Source organism: Homalodisca vitripennis, chromosome 4, assembly GCF_021130785.1.
Source record: "Homalodisca vitripennis isolate AUS2020 chromosome 4, UT_GWSS_2.1, whole genome shotgun sequence".
Classification (NCBI taxonomy): Eukaryota; Metazoa; Arthropoda; class Insecta; order Hemiptera; family Cicadellidae; genus Homalodisca; species Homalodisca vitripennis.
In genome coordinates, this window is record NC_060210.1 from 130,392,470 (window position 1) to 130,413,234 (window position 20,765).

The window sequence follows — 20,765 nt, forward strand, 5'->3', positions numbered from 1 at the left end:
CGTAAAAAGATAGTTTTAAGAATTCCAAGAATTTGTATAATTTTTAAGTAAAACTTTCAACAATCTAAACGGAACTGTCATCTAAATTTTACCTATTCACACCATGTAGAAACGTTGCTTACGCAACAATATTTTTTTAATATTTAGGCCTTGCTATGGAGAGCTAACGCTAGTTAACATATGTAACATATGATTAATGTGTATACTAGCAGTTACCCGCGGCACCGCTATTCATTCGTGGGCACGTCTATGAACACTTCTGATTCCAGAGAATTATATTTCAGACGCCAATGTTGAGTTTACCTTGTTGCCACGCTCAAGAAAATATGTTAAAAAGTGTATATTTATAGCCTTTGTAATTTATTCCGGTCTTGGTGTTTTTGTGTGTAATAGCTGATCTTTCCTTGTTTCCCTGATCAAGGAAATATATTTATACGTACACAGATCTAAGAAGCCTATTTCTGTTAAAATATAACTAAGGTGGGGTTTCAAGTCTTTAAATTTATAGTAAATGTTAGGTAGTAAGTTTTACTTTGATATCTACATTGTTACTGACCAAGTACCGCTTACTTATTATGTGATGAAATGTGCAGTTAAAGGTATGTTTTTACGAAAACTTTCATCATTATTGTCTGGATATTTTCTTAAAGAAGTTAAAAATAGTGGTTAAATTAATTAAACATGTGGTTGTGTTGTAGAAAAAACAATTTTTGCACATGCAGTTGGATATATTTAAAAGGCTCTTTCAATCCATACTATTATATAAAAACATATTTTTCTATTTACTCGATTTCTTCCGTGAACTTTTACGATATTTTAATTGTTATTCTGCTATTCAGGGAAGAGTTGAATCCAACAAATCATAGGTAATTATAATTGGTTTAGTCATTCTTTAGTTATAAAGGGTGTAACTAAACCGTCTTTGTTTTATATATTACATAACTTACGATTTATTGTTCACTCATAGTATTTATTGAAATGTATGATTTTTATATTCAAAACAGCAGATAAAACCGTATGCTCTCGATTTAATAATAATTAAATGAGAGAGAAATTAAAGTAGGGGCGTGAAGAAATGTACGAATGTTTCAGCCAGCAGTAGGCCTAGTCATATCTCTCTAACCTTTGACAAGTGAGTGTTCCCTACGTAAAACCTGTAGGCTGATTTGAACCTTCAGCATCCAAGATTATGTCAGACACAATATTATTGTCTGAGTAAATAATGAAAAGTATTATCAATTACTGATTAGTTAAATCTAGAATTCGTGAATTCATACCATACCAAGAGTTCGGAAATACTAAGAACAATAATATTGATATTTTAAAGTGAATGCCATTAAGTAAGCAACGTCACTGCGTTTTTATAAATGTAAATAACTAAATATTGTAGATAATGTACGCCTAATTATGTAAGATAATCAGCAATTAACATAATTAGTTGTCCTATAACTCATTTAAACTATTTTAGATGTATAATTAAACGTAAAATAGTTACAATTATGATTAGTCAAGGACTGAAAGTTTGATTTAAAATTTATCAAAGGCCAGACATCATTTTGAAACTATTCACAATTCATTTTTTCTTCAGCAGAAATTAACGTATAATAAGACATTTATTCATGCAAAACTACAACACCGTAACTTAGCCTGTATCGCCCAGATTATAGAAAGAGAAACTAACACTTTTTGTCCATATGGCTACACTAGACTGTTACAAGCTACCCGTTTCCGAGAGATTTTATTATGCTGTTATTAAAAATATAGAGAAAACTACTAAAAGTGAAACATACCATAATGCTTGGGGATTATTTATTATTAACCATATAACAAAATACTTTCCCTCATATTTTAACAACCTGTACACAGGGTGAGTCACCTAAGGTATCCTAAACATAAATTAGTAGAACAGTTAGAGCCATAACAAAGAAACAAAATGCAACTTTTTGAAATCACTTACAGGGAATCTACTTAAAATAATTTTATCCAATTTAAGGATCAAATTGTGGCTAAACTGGAGGTCCCAGGTACGAATCTTAAAATATTCAAATGTAAAACATATGACATAATATGTCATATAGTCAATTTGGAATCTACTTCTTTTGAAACTAAATAACACATACACTTATTTTACGAAATTTCCCTAACCCTATAAATAAATATTCTGAAAAAAGTAACTATTTGCAAGGTTTATACTTTATTTTTACTGTAAAACATTTAAACAGGGGGTATCTTTTCAACTCGAAACGTTTTATGTTTTGGTTCACGATTTTAAAATGGTTATATACTGAAAAAATTGCACAAATATGGTTTTTATAAAATAGTTTTAGGCCCACGTACCATGTGGCCTAAATACACGTTAGAAAATGTAATAATTATCTACAGCAATAATAAAGGATGCTGTAATTTGTAAAATAAAAAATCATTGTTTAGTTCTCACTAAAAACAGTTAGGGGTAGACATATAATTTGAATGTTAAAAACTATTTTTTGAAGAAGATTAAAATGAGGTACGACATGATGTAACCATCTATTTAATTTTTTTTAGTTTTGCCCATTGGAACTTTTAAAAATACTTGTTTGGGAAGTAACCTAATTTTAGTAAATATGTTCATGTAACGTATAATGTAAAATGGTATTTTGCCAGATAAATGATTTGTTGGTTTCACTGTATTATTTCTAAAATTTGTATCACGTTCCGGTCCGCCATTATAAATCGTTAATCTTTTTTCTATTCACAAAAAGGTTGTAAAAACCTTTGAGTCAAACCCTGGACTTACAGTTTTAGCACATCTTGTCCTTAAATTGAATGAAAGTATTATAAATAGAATAGCTGCATTTTGTTGTCTTATATACGAGTTTAGCACACCTTAGCTGACTCACCCTGTATATACTACAACGTATGATCAGTTCATAATCTCAGTTCGAGAGCGCATGTCTTCAGTTACAAGCACTCTTTAAAATGTTTACCTCATTATCTATGATTACAAGAGTGACGACAGCTTTCAAGTATTGGCTCGACTTGATGATGTGTTTCCAAACACATTTGGTCAGGTTACATCAGCTCTGACTCATATGACCCTCAGATATAAGAATCTGAAGTGAACCACTTAAACCTTCTGGTGAGTAGATCGATTATTGACTATTCGAGAAGAATTGAAAAAATAAGGACTTGGAAATAAAGTAGAAATATTTGAGTAACAGATGTTGTGTTATTTACAATAATATTTTACCGTAAGCTTAGAGTAAGTAAATTTTCAGAATATATATAAAAATATATTCTAAAATCTACTAACTTATGTTAATAAATATTGAAAAAACAGTGTTTCCATAAACATATACAAAAGGAAAGAACATGTATTTAAAGTCGATATAAAAGTATACATTTTTAGTAAAAATGTTTTAGTCTAACACTTTTACTTGTTTAACTAAAAGAAACATTGTTTGTGAGTAATTCAATTTTAAATTAAATAATTTTCTTAAGGTAACTTTTTTTAAAGATTCCGTTTGTACGAATAAGTTAAATTCAAATATTGAACGTTTTACAAATGGGAAGGATCTTATTTACTCTCAACTTGTTCTGTTGAACTACTAAACCCGTAGTCACTTGGTCTAAAGTGCTCTTTTTGATTTGTCCTCTCATCGAATTTAGTTCGTCTGAACGAATTTCTTTGTAACTTTCGCTTTTCCAATCTGTAATTTAAACTTTCAGCTGGTAAATTTTCGTTAGTATGTTGACCTGAGGTTGATTCTTGTAGGGTTTCATTTCCATTTTGAGATTTATCCCCTTGTTCGCTACCGAGTGGGTTACTCTGGTGTTCACCCAAGTCGGCGAACTTGTCTCTGTTGGGCACACCGGTCTCTGCACTGTGAAATATGTCACTTTGTGGGAATATATAGTTATGGTCTTGTTCGTCCACGAATGCCTCCTCAGTTAAGACGTTCTGCTGCTCCTGACGGCTGGTGTGCTGGTAGAGCCTGGCGAGCTCTCGCTGGTCCTCATACAGGAGCGGAGAGTCCTCACACACTGAGCCGTACCACCAGTCACACACGAGATACTTCTGGTTGAACACGCTTCCTCCAGGACACAGGAACGAGTGTTTTGTCCCTCCCGCGTCACATATGTGAAAAGCCTGCAAGGAAATGAACCGTATGTATGTAACTAGAACAATATTTGAGTTACCAATACTCTAATGTGGTCATGTGCAAAATATTTTAAGCTAATCTATTTAAATCATCCTTAATTTAAATTATCCAAAACTGAAATTAAGGTTTAACTTTATTGAACTTCAGAGAAAAACATGATTGTTTACTCATACGATATCTTGTGTAAATTATGATCATTTAACAATATGGATTAGATAATTAATTCAGTGTTAATATCACATCTTAATCAATAATAACGAGATGATGGGACGCTATACTCTGGATTCAGTTTTACATCTGACGTTACAGTTGAAATTCACCACATTATCCCTGACGATATTCTTCAACATTAGTTTTAATTCTCTTCGTAATTTCTAAAACTTACATGCGTAGTTTATGAATTAAAATAAATAGAGTGGTGTCTCAAATTTGATAAAAACTGTTTAAATTATTATGTTCAGAAAAACATTAAATAGCCACACACGAAAAATCGTTTCTAGAAAATATATTACTTTTGATGCAAAGGATTAAAGGGTTTATATTAACCCACTTTTTCTGAAATCACGCTTGAGATAACACATCACAATAACTTTTTAATTGTTGCATAATATTGAATGGCTGCTAGTATAAAACTGCTTTTAAGTGGAAATAATATCGAAACTTAAATTGCAACATTATCGAATACAGGAGTAAGATAACTTTAAACAAAGGGTTGTTTTGTGAGTGCCGATGCCCGAGTGATCATTTAGATGTGAGTTAGAGATAGTGCAGGTTCAAATACTGTCTGTAACCTCTTCTCCATACACTGTTTGATAAGATCCTCGCACAGGCCAGTGGCTCATGAGGGCGGACAGATAATGCTTAAAAAGGAGATAAGCTTCTACTCATAAACAATTACTGAGGATATAGACATCCAATTTTACATAAATCCAGAGACAATTGCAGTAGGCACACTGACTAGCAGCGGCATATACCTGACAGCGAGTTTCTATGTCAGCGAAGTAGCCAGGCACGTGTTTGTCCGTACAGGTGAAGGAGGTCTGAGGTACTCGGGAGAATACGGGATAGTCCTGCTCAGGCTGGCCAGGGATGGCTCCATCTCCCTCTTGTCCTTGCTGTAACCTCCGCTCCTCCTCCAACTCTAACGCTAGAGCATCCAGGCGCTTCCTCTCCTGCTGGAGCTCTGGGTCCTCCACTTCTCCTCCTTCATGGTCCTGGGCCTGACAGCTCATGTCAAAAGTGAGCAGCAATTGTGTTGCTGAATATACAGAGATTACCAACAAATAGGAAATCAAACTGTCAGGCCTAACCACATATAATTTCATTTTATACTGCGTGCCTTGTGCTTCCGACTGAATTTGATTTGTTATGAAATCAAGTAGATACAGATCGTTGCTGCACCCAATCTGCTACTCATCGAATATCATAGGAATTTAAATATCCTAATTATTGTAGTTACTGATAAATATATATTTCAGTCAAATAACGTAAAAACGTCATTTACTGGTTGGTTTCTAAAGAAAATGCAAAGTTAGTACATACATTCGTTAGTTTTCAAACAACTTTAAAAGAAGAAGTAAAAGTTTATTCACAAATTTAATACTAACAAAAGTAAAATTACTGAAACTAAACATATTTACATTCCTTTTATTGCACTATATTAAATACTTATTTTTACTCATAGTAAGAAAACTTTAGGCTTTTTAGATACACTACGTGATGTAGCAAAGAAATACAGTTTTAACGCCAGTAAAATTTAAACTAAAAAACTTAAGGGAAACTGATATGTACAAACGAGCATCCAAACATTTAAAAACAAAAACATAAGTGAAGAAATATTGTTCAATAACAAATTAATTGAGTCATTTCTAAGATTCGGAAGTGCACACAATTAAAAGCGTTAACAATATTATGTATATTGTATAGCCTCAGATGCATTTCATTATAACAACAAATAAGTGGAGTACTTTAATGAATTAGTTTTCTTGAAGATAATAGATTTAGGATATAAATTATCTACAATGTCATACTGGTTGTACATGCTATTTCGCATTGCATACAACCTAGTTTTCTGTAAAATTAATAGAGGAATCTCCACTACGAAAGATAATCAATCGTCAGCTTCACTAGTATTGGCGGGGGATGGAAATTGGAGGGAATCTAAAGGGTTAAAAGTATAAAACTATCATTGTCACCCAAATTAGTATACCGAGAATAGCTATTTTTAACCAAATATCAATGTTTATGTGGTTAGTTGATATTTATTTGTTTATTACCATAATAAGTCTAACAGTTATTGCTAAGTGTATCAAGCCAAAAAATACGATCGCAAAACTTCGATCCCATCACAACCAATCTGGGTGACCGATTTCTTTCTTGGGTGAATTCCCTCCTTCTATTTCATGAATAAGTACGAGCACAGAAATGAGAGAAACACCATATTCCCTTATCAATCCCTTGCTCAAGTTGGTACTGTACAAGGTTACTATGTACACCTATGTTATATAATGCATTTCAAATATCAATTGATAGTTTAACTTGTTCACTCTAGGAAATGAGGTTCGTTTTACGCCTAATTACGGATTATTAATGAGGCGTTCACAATCTCAGTGAGAACTGGAGTAGAAGACCTACCGTAGATTGTGAGAAGAGACAGAGGGCCAGCACCAACACTAAGACTGCACGCTCACACATCTTCACTGAGGGTATGGAGATGTCGAGACAGTTTATATAGGAGGCCGTGAAACACGCACACTACCGGATCATGAGCGGCAGGCACGAGCTTAGATCTCCGACCGGGGAAAGGGAAGGCAAGGGATGTAATCTATGCTCTAAAACGTATTTGCTTAGACACACATCCAGTCTGCAGAGTCGGTGGTCAAATTGACTAATGCGCCGGACTTTGGGTCCTACTTGCAGATAGCGCGGTCCAAATTCTGTCTGTGACCATTACATGTATTATCAGTACTGTCAATCTTGTACTGTACCAACTCTCCCTTTTGTCATGGTTAATAAGACTCTTGCACAAGCCATTGACCAATGAGGACGAACAAAATAAGGGTAAAATGGGATTTGTCTACACCATACCACATTTAGTACAACAGGCTTCGCCAAGAATGCTGCAAAATTTCAAGTCAGTAACTCATCACATTACGCTACATTTTATTTATTCTGCGATTTTCTTGTTACCATCATGGTTACCCATATAGAAATGTTCGCAATTCTGAGCCAAATCCTATGAAGTGACATGCATCATCCTCGAACTCAACGTTGCTTAAATAGAAACGAATTCTCATGCAAAATTTCAGGTCTTTACACCAGTTCATGTTTGAGATATCATATTTACAAATGGATAGGCAGACAGACAGAAAGAAATGAAATTTGTCCAGCCCCTCATATGATAGACTTCCCTATCTCTCAGCCCAAAAACATAAACAAGGCAAATTTTATCCGGCAAGGCTGTTGCGTGAAGCAGCTGAGATAGTAACAGAAGTCATATTATAACATATTGCCGTTCGAAAAGGGTTCAAAATCTATAACTACTATCTATAGCTATGTCAACAAAATGGAGGTGATATTGTTAGGACTCCTAGAAAAGATTAGATGTGAAAAGTAGTATTACATTGACAAATAGGGTATATATGACAATCAATAAAAATAAATGTAAAATGGATATGAATTTTCTTGAAATTAATTCTTTCTGTGATAATTGTACGTGACTCTTAAAAGTAACTTTAAACATACTATTAATGTTCGGAAAATGTTAGAATTCAGCTATACTAAGTAAAGGTGACGTTCTTAAGGAGGACAATAATAGCGCAATAAATCAAACAGCTCTTATTGAGTTATTAATTTTAATGTGATTACCCTGCGGAATGCTGGTCTACGCACGAGACAAGCAGATGCCACACAGAGAGTTACCTGCCACTAAAGGAAAGTGATCGAGTTATCTACCCAAGTCATGCGCCCGAATACCGTCACGTCTGGGCAGACGCTGAGGTAGATGTAATTATTGAAGTCAGGTCCCTCCCCAATGACAGAGATCACTTTCACAGTCCTCGCCTCCGCCTGTCACCGTAGACCAGGATGTCCCCGGGACAGTGGCAAGGAGCTCTGGGAGAGGTTGTTATTCCAACAACTTCCCATAACAACGTAATTGTTTAAAAAAAAAACTGTGATTGTAGTATTTGGTCACGAATTTTAGCATGTTAAATAATTATAAGTACTAATTCGTCGTCTAAGTCAGTACTTATTCTGCCAATGGAGAATTATTGTCAAAACGTGGAAAGAATTATCCTTTAAACTTTCTTTTAAGATTACAATTTTTAATGCCTTGTTCATTCGGTGATGGCCAGAGGCATTGATGGTAAGAGCCTCAGGAATTTTTATACATTCCTTAAAGCTAATATTTCGAGGGACGTTTTTGGTCAGCTGCAACGTGGAACAGCATAAACGTGCTGTGCTGTTGCAGCTCTCAGTGATGGCCAAAGGCATTGATGGTAAGAGCCTTTGGAGTTTTTATACATTCCTTACAGGTACTAAACCGATACAACGAGGTATTGAAGGACCTTACATGAAAAGAGATATTGTACACTCGTACTAAGTTTCAAGTTTTCTTTATGGAGACTGCTTGACCTTTGCGAAATCCGAAATCAAGAGTTCTCCCTTGGACCTTGGAAAATTCAATAGTCTAGGGACAAACCGGTGGCTCGTACGAACGTAAAACAGGAAAGACCTCTTTTTTATTGGTGGTCAAACAAAATAATCACCATACATAATCCCTAACGGTACATTTTATTGAAGGTTTAACATATTACTTTCTTTATTCTTGTACTTCCGCACTGAATGAACGAAGAGTCTTTTTTAACATTACCTCATACAGAGCCGTATTGAAGTGACGTATTGATTAAAGTTACATGCTTAAGAATTAACTTTGGCGTTTGTTAGAATGCAACATATTGCAAGGAGCTTAAATAAGTGGTTTAAATCTGTTTTAAGTACGTTACAACAGCTACTTATGGATGACAAAGCTCTAAGTTGTACCTACGTTCGTTTTTTGCTGAATTCCACTCCTATTCCTCGAATTCGGCTTTATTAACATTAGTCATCCCCTAAAATGTAGCAAAATGAACTTGCTGTGAACCTTTTCTAATACATAAGCCAATCGCTTATAGATTATTCCAATACTAAGTTATACCTTACATAATGCTCGATATTTAATAACCGAATAAACTATAAATCGATAAATACATAATTGCTACATTAATTACTGCACAGTAACATAAGGTTATCAAAATGTATTACGAAACACATGCCAATTAAAGAAAGGAAAGGGAATTTGGCGAAGGTTTTCAGTAGCTCTCTCCCTGGTAGCCATGAAAAACCTCTTTGAAAAAGTAGTCCACAGGGTTTTATCCTGACAAATGTCTTCTCTTCTATACAGTATAACGGGAGTCTCGGTTTCAGCATAACGCCTTAAAGCCAGGAAAACAGTTCGTTATCTTTTAAAACTATTATAATTTTGTTCTTTTAAGTTAATCGTCATCATCTTTAGATCAAAATTATTTAAATAACAAAATATTCGATTGATCATATAAATGGTCTTAATAAAAATACCTATTTTAAATATAGATACAAAAACCGTGTCTTCGATTTGAACTCCACCCAGTTACGATTTAATTTGCAATTTGCACAGCGTTCGGTTTATTTACGTTCATTATCAATCACAATAAGCATAAAATGAATGAAGACTTAATATTATTATGAGTTATAAAAGTGGGAAGGTTGATCCAATGCTGATATTTAGCTCTTTTTCACCTTCCCCTTGTGCCTTGTCTGAAACCTGACACTGAGACGCATACTTGACTCTTAAAATCTTTGATCCATGTCTCCAACATAGCTACGTTATGTGTAGAAAACTCAGTTACTCCACCGTGCTTTGAGATAGTTTCTATATCATCGTATTGCACTTAGTCGTCCACCTGATTAAACAATGAGAACACTATTAGAATTGCACTTATTTAGAATGCAATGGATGGTTGCTGGGTGAACCACAGAGCCCTCTTTGTACTCTACGTGTCTCTAATGTCGAAACAATGCAAAAGAATTCTTTTTTAAACGCCAAAATTTTGATCTCTTCAGACGGACAAGGCCTCAATATTCGCATTGAATCAACCAGGTGGTATAGGTTAATATATAGGTAGGCCTATAGATTAACAACTAAGCTAATATGTTAATTGTATGACGTATAACTGTTGTAACGTAATTTCATGCTTATCCAAATCCAATGAATGTAACTGGAATGGCAATGGGAATGCTCTCTGCACCTGTATAGCTGACGGATAGACTTATCGTGGCTAGTGGTGCAATCCTGCTTAACATACAAGAAGTTATGACGATGATAATGCTCATCACAAGTAACAGTGCACGCAATTTCATGCTCATCCAATAGCATTAAGTATCATTGACGGTGATCGCTGCACCTGTGTAGCTGACGGATAGGCTAGACGTGACTAGAGGTGTAATATTGCTCAACACTGCTCCATACAAGAAGTTATGACAATGATAATGCTCATCACGTGTAACAGTGAATGTAATTTCATGCTCATCCAAGTGCAATAAGTATCATTGGCAGTGCTCTCTGCACCTGTGTAGCTGACGGATAGGCTGGTCGTGACTAGATGTGTAATATTGCTCAACACTGCTCCATACAAGAAGTTATAACGATGATAATGCTCATCACGTGTAACAGTGAATGTAATTTCATGCTCATCCAAGTGCAATAAGTATCATTGGCAGTGCTCTCTGCACCTGTGTAGCTGACGGATAGGCTGGTCGTGACTAGATGTGTAATATTGCTCAACACTGCTCCATACAAGAAGTTTATAACAATGCATGTGTATCACATGTAACAGTGTAACAGTGAATGTAATTTCATGCTCATCCAAGTGCAATAAGTATCATTGGCAGTGCTCTCTGCACCTGTGTAGCTGACGGATAGGCTGGTCGTGACTAGATGTGTAATATTGCTCAACACTGCTCTATACAAGAAGTTATAACGATGATTTGCATGTGTATCACATGTAACAGTGCACGTAATTTCATGCTCATCCAAGTGCAATGAGTATAATTGGCAATACTCTCTGCACCTGTGCAGCTGATGGAGAGGCTTGTGCCTGCCGCTCGTGACTCGTCCTCCATCACTTCCGCGTTATGCTGTGGCTTCCCGCACTCCACAACACTTGTGACATTGACGATCCTCACTATCTCATCTGATGCTCAACTATAGCATCATCTCTACATTTAAACACCTATATGTGACCTTTGCCCTTTGCTTTCTTAGATAGAATCAAACGATGTATTTCTTACTTGATATTCACTTTTGAAAATCGACAAAATTTGAGATAAATAAAACGCGAATCTTATATTCACCCAGTTCTGCTGCAAAAAATCAGATTGAATAGAAATTACAAATTAAAAGCCTTCAACTATCAGGACAGTGCAATATTTCCTAAAACATTATATGAAGTATTAATGTGATTTTTTTCTAGTGCAATTACTAATTTACGTAAGTCGCTCCCATCGCATATGTTTAAAACACAAAGAAAAGTGGAACAATGTAATATACCTGCGGTATTCTATTATGCTGGTTGCACTGTGATACAGAACCAGTTCTGCACAGTGAGGAACGATGCAAGCTCGATAGGGGTGTTAACTTGATTGGCACTCAGGGGGTAAGTAAAAAAGGTATATTGAGTAGGTTTACAATAAAAAAATGAAAAATATTAAAGTACAAAGCTATTAAAGCTTGCTTTGTCTCAAAATACAATATTATCGCTAATAACATCTTCTCGTTGTCTTCTCGACATGTAGCATGGCATAGCAACTGGTCGAATGGATGAACAATATCAAGAAATTACTCATAATGAATACACTATTAAAAATAAATTTCAGTTGGTGGCAATTTGACATCACGATGGGCCTACAGTGTAGTCTACTATGAAATGTGTTTACGCACGCATGCTGGCAATCAGTTTGTAATAGGCCGAAATGGTTTCATTCATATATACAGACTTATACAGATTTGTTTTTCAATTGCTATTCATTAAAATTTGCGTCAAAATTTGCGTCAAAAATTCCACAAAAAACATCAAACCAACAAAATTCAAAATTCAACCAAAATTTTCTCGGTTGTGCATCAAAATGCACAGACTGCCACCAACAAAGCAGACGAGCTGTCGCTCAGGCACGCGCAGTGCATCCTGACGTTTTTGTTATTTCTGAACATGGTTTCAAACCTGAAACAGTCAGACTGTTCAGGATTGACAACTATAAATTGGCAACATCTTACGATCGAACTCATTTTAAAGGGGGAGGTGTGGCAATTTTCGTTAAATCTGATTTGAATTCCTTCCACACAAGTTGACTCACAGTTGTGATTTAGATTTTGAAGTGGATGGAATAAAAATCGACCTGAATTCTGATGACAAAATTACAATTATTGGCTTATATCGTTCTCCAAACGGATGCAGCAATATTTTTTTTTGAAAATTTTGAAAATCTTCTAAATTCCATATGTATGAAGTCTTCAAAGTTTATCATAATTGGCAACTTTAACATTGATGTTTTAGCCCACACCAACCCCCTGACCCAGCGGCTACGCGACATCCTAAATTCTTTCGGATTGATCTGGTCAGTAAACACGCCAACACGAGTGACCGCCACATCGAGTAAAGCCATCGACAACGTCATCACAAACATTCCAAACGCCTCAGTCACTGTTTTCAATGCGGCCATCTCTGACCACTTCGCTCAGGAGACCACTATCAGTAACTTTCAGCCAGAAACTGAACACCCGTCATCCATAATCAAAAGAGACACTAGCTTGGAAAACATTGCCCTTTTGAATTCGTTTTAAAAAAATGAGTCCTGGTCGTTTTTAGACAATCTTGAAAGCGTAGATGAAGCTTACACCGCGTTTCATAATCTTTTTGTCTATCACTTAAATGTAACTTGTCCTTTCAAAAATTTTAAAGAACGCAAACAAGCAAAACAAAATTCTTGGGTGACGAAGGAAAAGTTTAGAATTACGAGAACGGCTAAAATTTTACCATTCGATTTACATTAGTACCGAAAATGAACAATTTAAAACTTTGTTTAGAAATTTCAAGCGCAAATATCGGAAAACAATAAAATCTGCAAAAGCACGTGAAATTGAAACAAAATTGAAAAATTGCGAAAACTTTTCCAAAACTGCTTGGGGCATTATTAAAAATGTAACAACACAGCCAAATTGCTCAAAAAATTCCCAAATTCCAAAGCTCCAAAATCCAGGACGAAATTATTTCAGATCCCTCTAAAGTAGCAAGTGAGTTCAACTCATTTTTTTCATCTGTGGCATCACTTGACCCATCATTCAAAGGCCTCAATTGCAGCGAAGTGTTATCGATGGGACCGGTCTCATCCATGGCACTGTCTCCTGTGAGTGAGGAGGAGGTGGCCCGCGTGATACAAGGATTGAAACCAAAAAAATCATGTGACATCAACATGTCTGTGTGGCTGCTCAAACGTTGCTCTAAGCATATTTTGGCTCCACTCACAAATTTGATCAACTTGTCTTTCACACAAGGCATTTTCCCTCCCTTTTGAAATCTGCGAAAGTCACACCCATTTTTCAAAAAAGACGATCCTTGCCTTGCAAGCAACTATCGTCCAACTTCAATCCTCCCAGTCATGAGCAAAGTTCTTGAAAAGATTTTTCTTGTCAGATTTGAAAATTTTCTTGATCGTTTTGAAATCCTCTGTTCCGAACAATTCGGTTTCAGAAGAAACAAATCCACAATCGATGCGGTCACAGACCTAATCGATACAGCTGTCGATGGCCTGGAGAGAAGAAAACATGTGCTAAGCATATTTCTAGACCTCTCTAAAGCATTCGACTGTGTACATCACGAAACACTGTTGTACCAGTTGACGACATGTGGTGTTCGAGGTCTGCCACACGAATGGATCTCGTCTTACCTCAGGGATAGAAGCCAGTGTGTGCAGATTGCAAATACCCTGTCAGGAAAGGTTCACATGACTTACGGTGTCCCACAGGGATCTATACTTGGACCTGTCCTATTCCTTGTGTACGTCAACAGGTTGAACTCATCGATCCTTACAGGGAAGATGGTTCAGTATGCTGACGATACAACTCTCTGCATCAGAGCAAAAACAAAACATGAATTAGAAATCAACTCATTTTTAGAACTGAATTCATGTATTCAGTATTTTTCAACACTAAATCTGAGGACCAACAGTTCCAAATCAAGCGTTGTCAATTTCTTTCTTCGGCAGCAAGAACCTGACAACTTCGCTGCCGTGATGGCGGATGATGTTCTAAAAGAAGAAACTGATTCCACCAAGTTCCTCGGAATGCACCTAGATCGAGGGCTGACTTGGGACGATCACATTGACAGCATTTGTTCAAAGGTTTCCTCAGGCATTTATGTCTTACGGAACCTTGCAAAATTCTGCTCTTTGGATATACTAAGAACGGCCTACTTTGGCTTGGTATATCCACATCTGACATACGGTTTGAGACTGTGGGGCAGCTGTTCTAAATACAAATTCGAACGTATATTTAGAAGTCAAAAGAAAGCTGTCCGAATCATTTCAAAATTGAACTTCAGAGATTCATGCAAAAACACCTTCAGGGAGCTTCGATTGCTGACTTTGTCCTGTCTCTATATCCTGGAGGTTGTCCTGTACTGCCGTTCTAAGTGTAACTTGGTTCAAAGCAGGGACATTCACCAGTATGGGACTAGAGGCAGGGACAACTTCCGCGTTCAACAACACAGAACTGCAGCATTCGAACGTTTACCGTCTGAGGTTGGTGTCAAGCTAATCAATAAGCTCCCTGAAGAGATCAAACAATTGAATGACCACAAAAATTTAAAACTCGACTAAGACACCTTTTGGTGTCGAGGGTGTTTTACTCAGTTGACGAGTTTATGGAGAGCCGCTGGGACGAAATTCAAAACTAACACGATCAATCCTCTGGTTCTGGTGTGGCAGTGGCAGGATTGCTGGTGAGAATGAAGATGAGAGTGAATGAGAGAAACATGTGACTGTGTGCGTGAGTGAATGAAGTGTAGGCCTACCTTTTTATTATTTAAATATTCTGTGACGTTTGTATGCAATTTTATTATTGTTACCGCAATAAAGTTATATTATTATTATTATTATTAAAATGAGTTTTCTAAAATACTAACTTAAATACAATAATAACCAAGGAGGAAACAGTGTTAAGTTTCTTTTGATATGTTGTTATAAGTGAAACATTTTTAAAATAAGGGAAAGTGGAACAAGTGAAAATAGGTAAAATTACTTCGTGATTAGATTTATTGCTCGGACATCCCTTTAATCTTTTAATTCCAAAACAGTACTGCTCCGAATAGGAAATACCTATATATTTAGTTTCTTGATAAGATATATCGAACAAACGGACAGACAGACAGATGGACTGCCCTTTAATCTTTTAATTCCAAAACAGTACTGCTCCGAATAGGAAATACCTATATATTTAGTTTCTTGATAAGATATATCGAACAAACGGACAGACAGACAGATGGACTGCCCTTTAATCTTTTAATTCCAAAACAGTACTGCTCCGAATAGGAAATACCTATATATTTAGTTTCTTGATAAGATATATCGAACAAACGGACAGACAGACAGATGGACTGCCCTTTAATCTTTTAATTCCAAAACAGTACTGCTCCGAATAGGAAATACCTATATATTTAGTTTCTTGATAAGGTATATCGAACAAACGGACAGACAGACAGATGGACTGCCCTTTAATCTTTTAATTCCAAAACAGTACTGCTCCGAATAGGAAATACCTATATATTTAGTTTCTTGATAAGATATATCGAACAAACGGACAGACAGACAGATGGACTGCCCTTTAATCTTTTAATTCCAAAACAGTACTGCTCCGAATAGGAAATACCTATATATTTAGTTTCTTGATAAGATATATCGAACAAACGGACAGACAGACAGATGGAATGCCCTTTAATCTTTTAATTCCAAAACAGTACTGCTCCGAATAGGAAATACCTATATATTTAGTTTCTTGATAAGATATATCGAACAAACGGACAGACAGACAGATGGACTGCCCTTTAATCTTTTAATTCCAAAACAGTACTGCTCGAAATACCTATATATTTAGTTTCTTGATAAGATATATTATTCTTGATAAGATATATCGAACAAACGGACAGACAGACAGATGGACTGCCCTTTAATCTTTTAATTCCAAAACAGTACTGCTCCGAATAGGAAATACCTATATATTTAGTTTCTTGATAAGATATATCGAACAAACGGACAGACAGACAGATGGACTGCCCTTTAATCTTTTAATTCCAAAACAGTACTGCTCCGAATAGGAAATACCTATATATTTAGTTTCTTGATAAGATATATCGAACAAACGGACAGACAGACAGATGGACTGCCCTTTAATCTTTTAACCAAAAAATCAGTAGTGTTTTTGTACCACGTCTCTAGGACCGTTCTATCTAGAGTTACCGCACTCACAGACATACAGACGTTAGTACGATTTTAAGAGACCCTGTTGGATACTTAAAAAATATGACAAGCGGAAATAAAAAAACGTAGAAAATATGAAATGTTTATACAGTAAATGTAATAATAGAATGTACTTTGTGTTTTATTGCCGCAGGTTAAGGATCGGCCCCGATTAAGTGATTTTTTTAAATCCCAATTCGCTAAAAATTTTAGCATAGATATGAAGGTTTCTCGCAACAACCGCCCGTAACATAACAAGGCCGTTAAGGTGAATTGTTAAGAATCCACACTGATTTCTCGACAGTAACCGGTTATTCCTATGATCTATAAATCTTGAGGATGGCCTATCGTATACTTACTTTATATGTTATCAATCAAAGAGTACATTTTAAATGAAGTGTTCCTACCATAAGTTAATTTATTTAATTTTACATTTTCTTTGACTTATAAAATTGAGGTATAAAATGATTTCTGATAAACTAGTTTATTCTTTACTCTATAAAATCAAATTTAAATAATTCTTAGCTTTCTTGAACATCTGATAAAAAGTCTAAGATCAAAGTACTTAACGTAGATTATGGTAGTAATTTAAATGTTCATTAAAAAAACTCCAGAAGTTTCATTAAACACCAACTCTTAATATAGGCAGAATATTTATAACGTTCTAATATTTATTTAATATTTAATTCAATGCTCTCAGAAAAAAGATGCTATACAAAAATGTGAGTAACATCATATAGATAACAATTATTTTTTTAAATTTTAAAAACAGTGTTATCGACGAGATTAAAACAATTGGAAATGTTTTCAAATAGATAAAAAAGGATCAAATATTAAGATGTAAAAAGATATAAAATATTAAAACCATTATCAAAGTAGCAATATAGTCGTTGAGTAAAAAGTGATATAGGCCGACTCATCTCTGTTCTCAATGACTATTTGAATGTAGATTTATGACTATGTCTGTACTGGAATCGATAGAGGAATTTCCCTAAAGCTAGACATCGTGTGTCTGCAGCGCTAGTTTTGGTGAGGGATACAAATAAATAGGATATTATCAAAAGAAACAAAATTATCAATCAACATAGTTTATCCATTTAAAACCAAACGTCAGATATGAATTCACATTGACAACGGTGTCTGTCAACGAGATAATATCAACCATTTGGTTGAAAATGACAACTTTCAATCTCTGTATCTTGTAGCCTGACGCTGACATATTATTTAGATTTTTGTTGATTGCTTATGACGTGTAAAGGTAACAAAAATATGACTTTTGAAAAACAATCGCGTTTAGTATTTATAATCCTTTTGGTAACCTCTCAACTTCAACGACAAAACTATTGTGGCTAGCGATTGAATTCCTTAGGGGAATTAGCTCTATGGTTTTATGAAAAAGTAGGCTACTTCCTTATAATTTAAATCTCAACTGGACTAATAAGTTGACTAATTAATCATATACCCATCTATAAATTTTTGTGATGCAGAAAATAAGACATAAAAAGTGAACCATCGACTAAAGCGCTCCAAATGAGAATGATCGTACATCTAGTATCTAGGTACTGTGGATTCGCAATGTTACAACACATGGTGACCACAGAAGATAATGTTGGTCGACACGCTGCCCATCCTCTCGTATCCCAGCCGGCAGATTACAGTTGAGTAAGCCCGAGTGTTCCCGCGCGACTGTGCGCTGTGCTGTGTGCGAGCTGTGCTGAGCTGTGCTGCATGTGCACGGTGCGAGGAGAATCATGTGTCACGTCTGTGCTGAGCGTGAGCTTCATGTCTTGCCAGCGTTACGCAAGCTCTGTCAAATAAATTTGTTCATATAACAAATCTGTGTCTGACTTCTCGTCCAGTGCGAGTGTAGTATGCTCGTTGAAAACGTTTCAAGACGATTCCACTTAAGGATAATGATTCAGAAGCCGAGAACCAATGTGCATTGAATAACAACACAGCCTGGATTTTCTTGATATCGACGACGGAATAAATTAATGGTCAGCCGTGCTAGTTTTGGTGTAGACCGAATATAGGCGTTATCAAAGGGGTTTAAAATATGGATTGATAATTTTTTTCTCATATCTTGACACCAACCACAACAGACACAAACAGGATGTTCAGTAAAAGTGTTCCAATACTTTAGGATTTTGTTGAACACATAAAAATGAGCAAAACAGTTCATATGAAGGTATGTCCTACAGCCTTTAGTTTCTCGTGTATTTGTCTGTATATATTTTTATAAAAACAATTATATCTTTTGAACCAGTTAAGATAAGATTATGAAAATTGAGAATTGTATTAAACTTGGTAGCCCAAACAACAAATAACTGACACCTCTCAACTGTCACATGTTAGGTGTTCCCGGTTTGTGCAAGCGTATCTTTAAAGTGACCGTGCTCGCTTATGCATTAGATTTCGTTGGAAAATTACAGTTGGATTGTTATAAAATTTTAAAATAGTTGGTATGTAGGATGCCTGTCAAAAGACAAAATCTTAGTTGCTCCCGGCTTGTGAAAGTATACTCATAAAGTGATCGTGCTCGCTTATGCGTTGATGAATTATTTTTCAAAAGGTACCGTTTGAATTGGTATATATGACTAAATAGTTAGCATATTATGCATTTACCATACCGTTTTATTTGTTATGTAACTTTAAAAATTTTAAACAGACACAACTTTTTAAACGAGTAAAAGGATTTTGTTAATATTTTATTTTTAAAAGAGTCTATCAAAGTTTAACACAATTCTCAAGTTTCATAAATGTATCTTAACTGGTCCAAAAGATATATTTTTTACTAAAAACACTTACAGACAGATAGAGGGAAACATAAAGATTATACCTTCATATGGTGTTTTGCTCATTTGTATGTGTAAAACAAAATACCAAAGTATTGGAACACTTGTACTGAACACACTGTAAAGAAATCTCAACGTCAGCTAATCATATACAGACCCTTACCCTTAATGCGCATAGCCTGATAGTTCTAAAACTATTATTTATGTATCTTACGGCCGGTTTTAAGTGTATTAAACTGAAAACTACAATCGGAGAAAAAATTGTTGTTTCATACTTTTAACCCTTTTGCTACTCTCCCATTTGCTACACCAAAACTAGCACGGTTGACCATTAATTTTTTTCTCAAGACAAATTTCTTCATCGAAATTCTCCGCCAAATTTAGCGCGCCTGACGATTAATCTCTTTCTTACAGAAAAAGCTTCAATCGATTAAAATAAAATTAAGTTTACTTATACAAGGAAAATTTTTGCTTCCTGTCTGTATTTATTAATTCATACAACTGCACAATTAGGCCTATTATTGATAAGCGAACTATCTATACCATATATCTACTATATGGTAGGCAGACTTCTAACTGATTGTTTGAGTCGTTCTTCACTAATTATTCTAATTACTATATACTTAGACAGCCCTCGTATAATTTGTCGTAAATAGAAAAGAAAAGCACTCTGAATAATCATTTAAAAGGCCAACAAAATTTACATTTTTAACGTGGGCTCTACTTAAGATTTTTAGGTAACACATATTTACACAACAAATCCTGGCAGAATAGATGTATTATCTATTGGAATATTTAAGCCGTATTAAATATTATTTGAACCGTAAGCGCCTTAAGTTGTGAACTCAAGGGTTTGGGTTTGAATCTGGGATTGTGAACGGTATTTTTAACAGTTGCTAGCTAAAGTCAGATGACTAATCTGATCTAACGCTGTATAATAATATAATAAATAACAAATAATCCTTTATATTGTAAAATACATGAAAGATACATAAAAATGTGTTATACTCGTAATGGTATCTTCATACGAATGAATATTATAAAAAGAAGTATAGCTCCCATCGCTAGATGAAGATGAGAAAATAAATATTTTTCTGTCACGAATTGTCAAAAAAACATCGAGTGTACTTTCACAAATTCAGTATGTACGTTTAAACCACAGATATTTATAATCTATCTACACATTTACGGTTTTAAATCTCAATCATTTATATATAATACTACATGACACCTTTAAACTTGA

The 20,765-nt window shown here is 35.1% G+C and overlaps 1 protein-coding gene across 1 annotated transcript; it reads right to left on the reverse strand.

The window, feature by feature from the left end:
- Positions 1-3,362: 3,362 nt before the first annotated feature.
- Positions 3,363-5,374, reverse strand: LOC124361193. Its single transcript, XM_046815233.1, has 2 exons — positions 5,117-5,374; positions 3,363-4,129 (listed from the first exon to the last, which is right to left on the reverse strand). The coding sequence occupies exons 1-2, from the start codon at positions 5,372-5,374 to the stop codon at positions 3,557-3,559; spliced, it is 831 nt and encodes a 276-aa protein (XP_046671189.1). The 3' UTR covers positions 3,363-3,556.
- Positions 5,375-20,765: the final 15,391 nt, after the last annotated feature.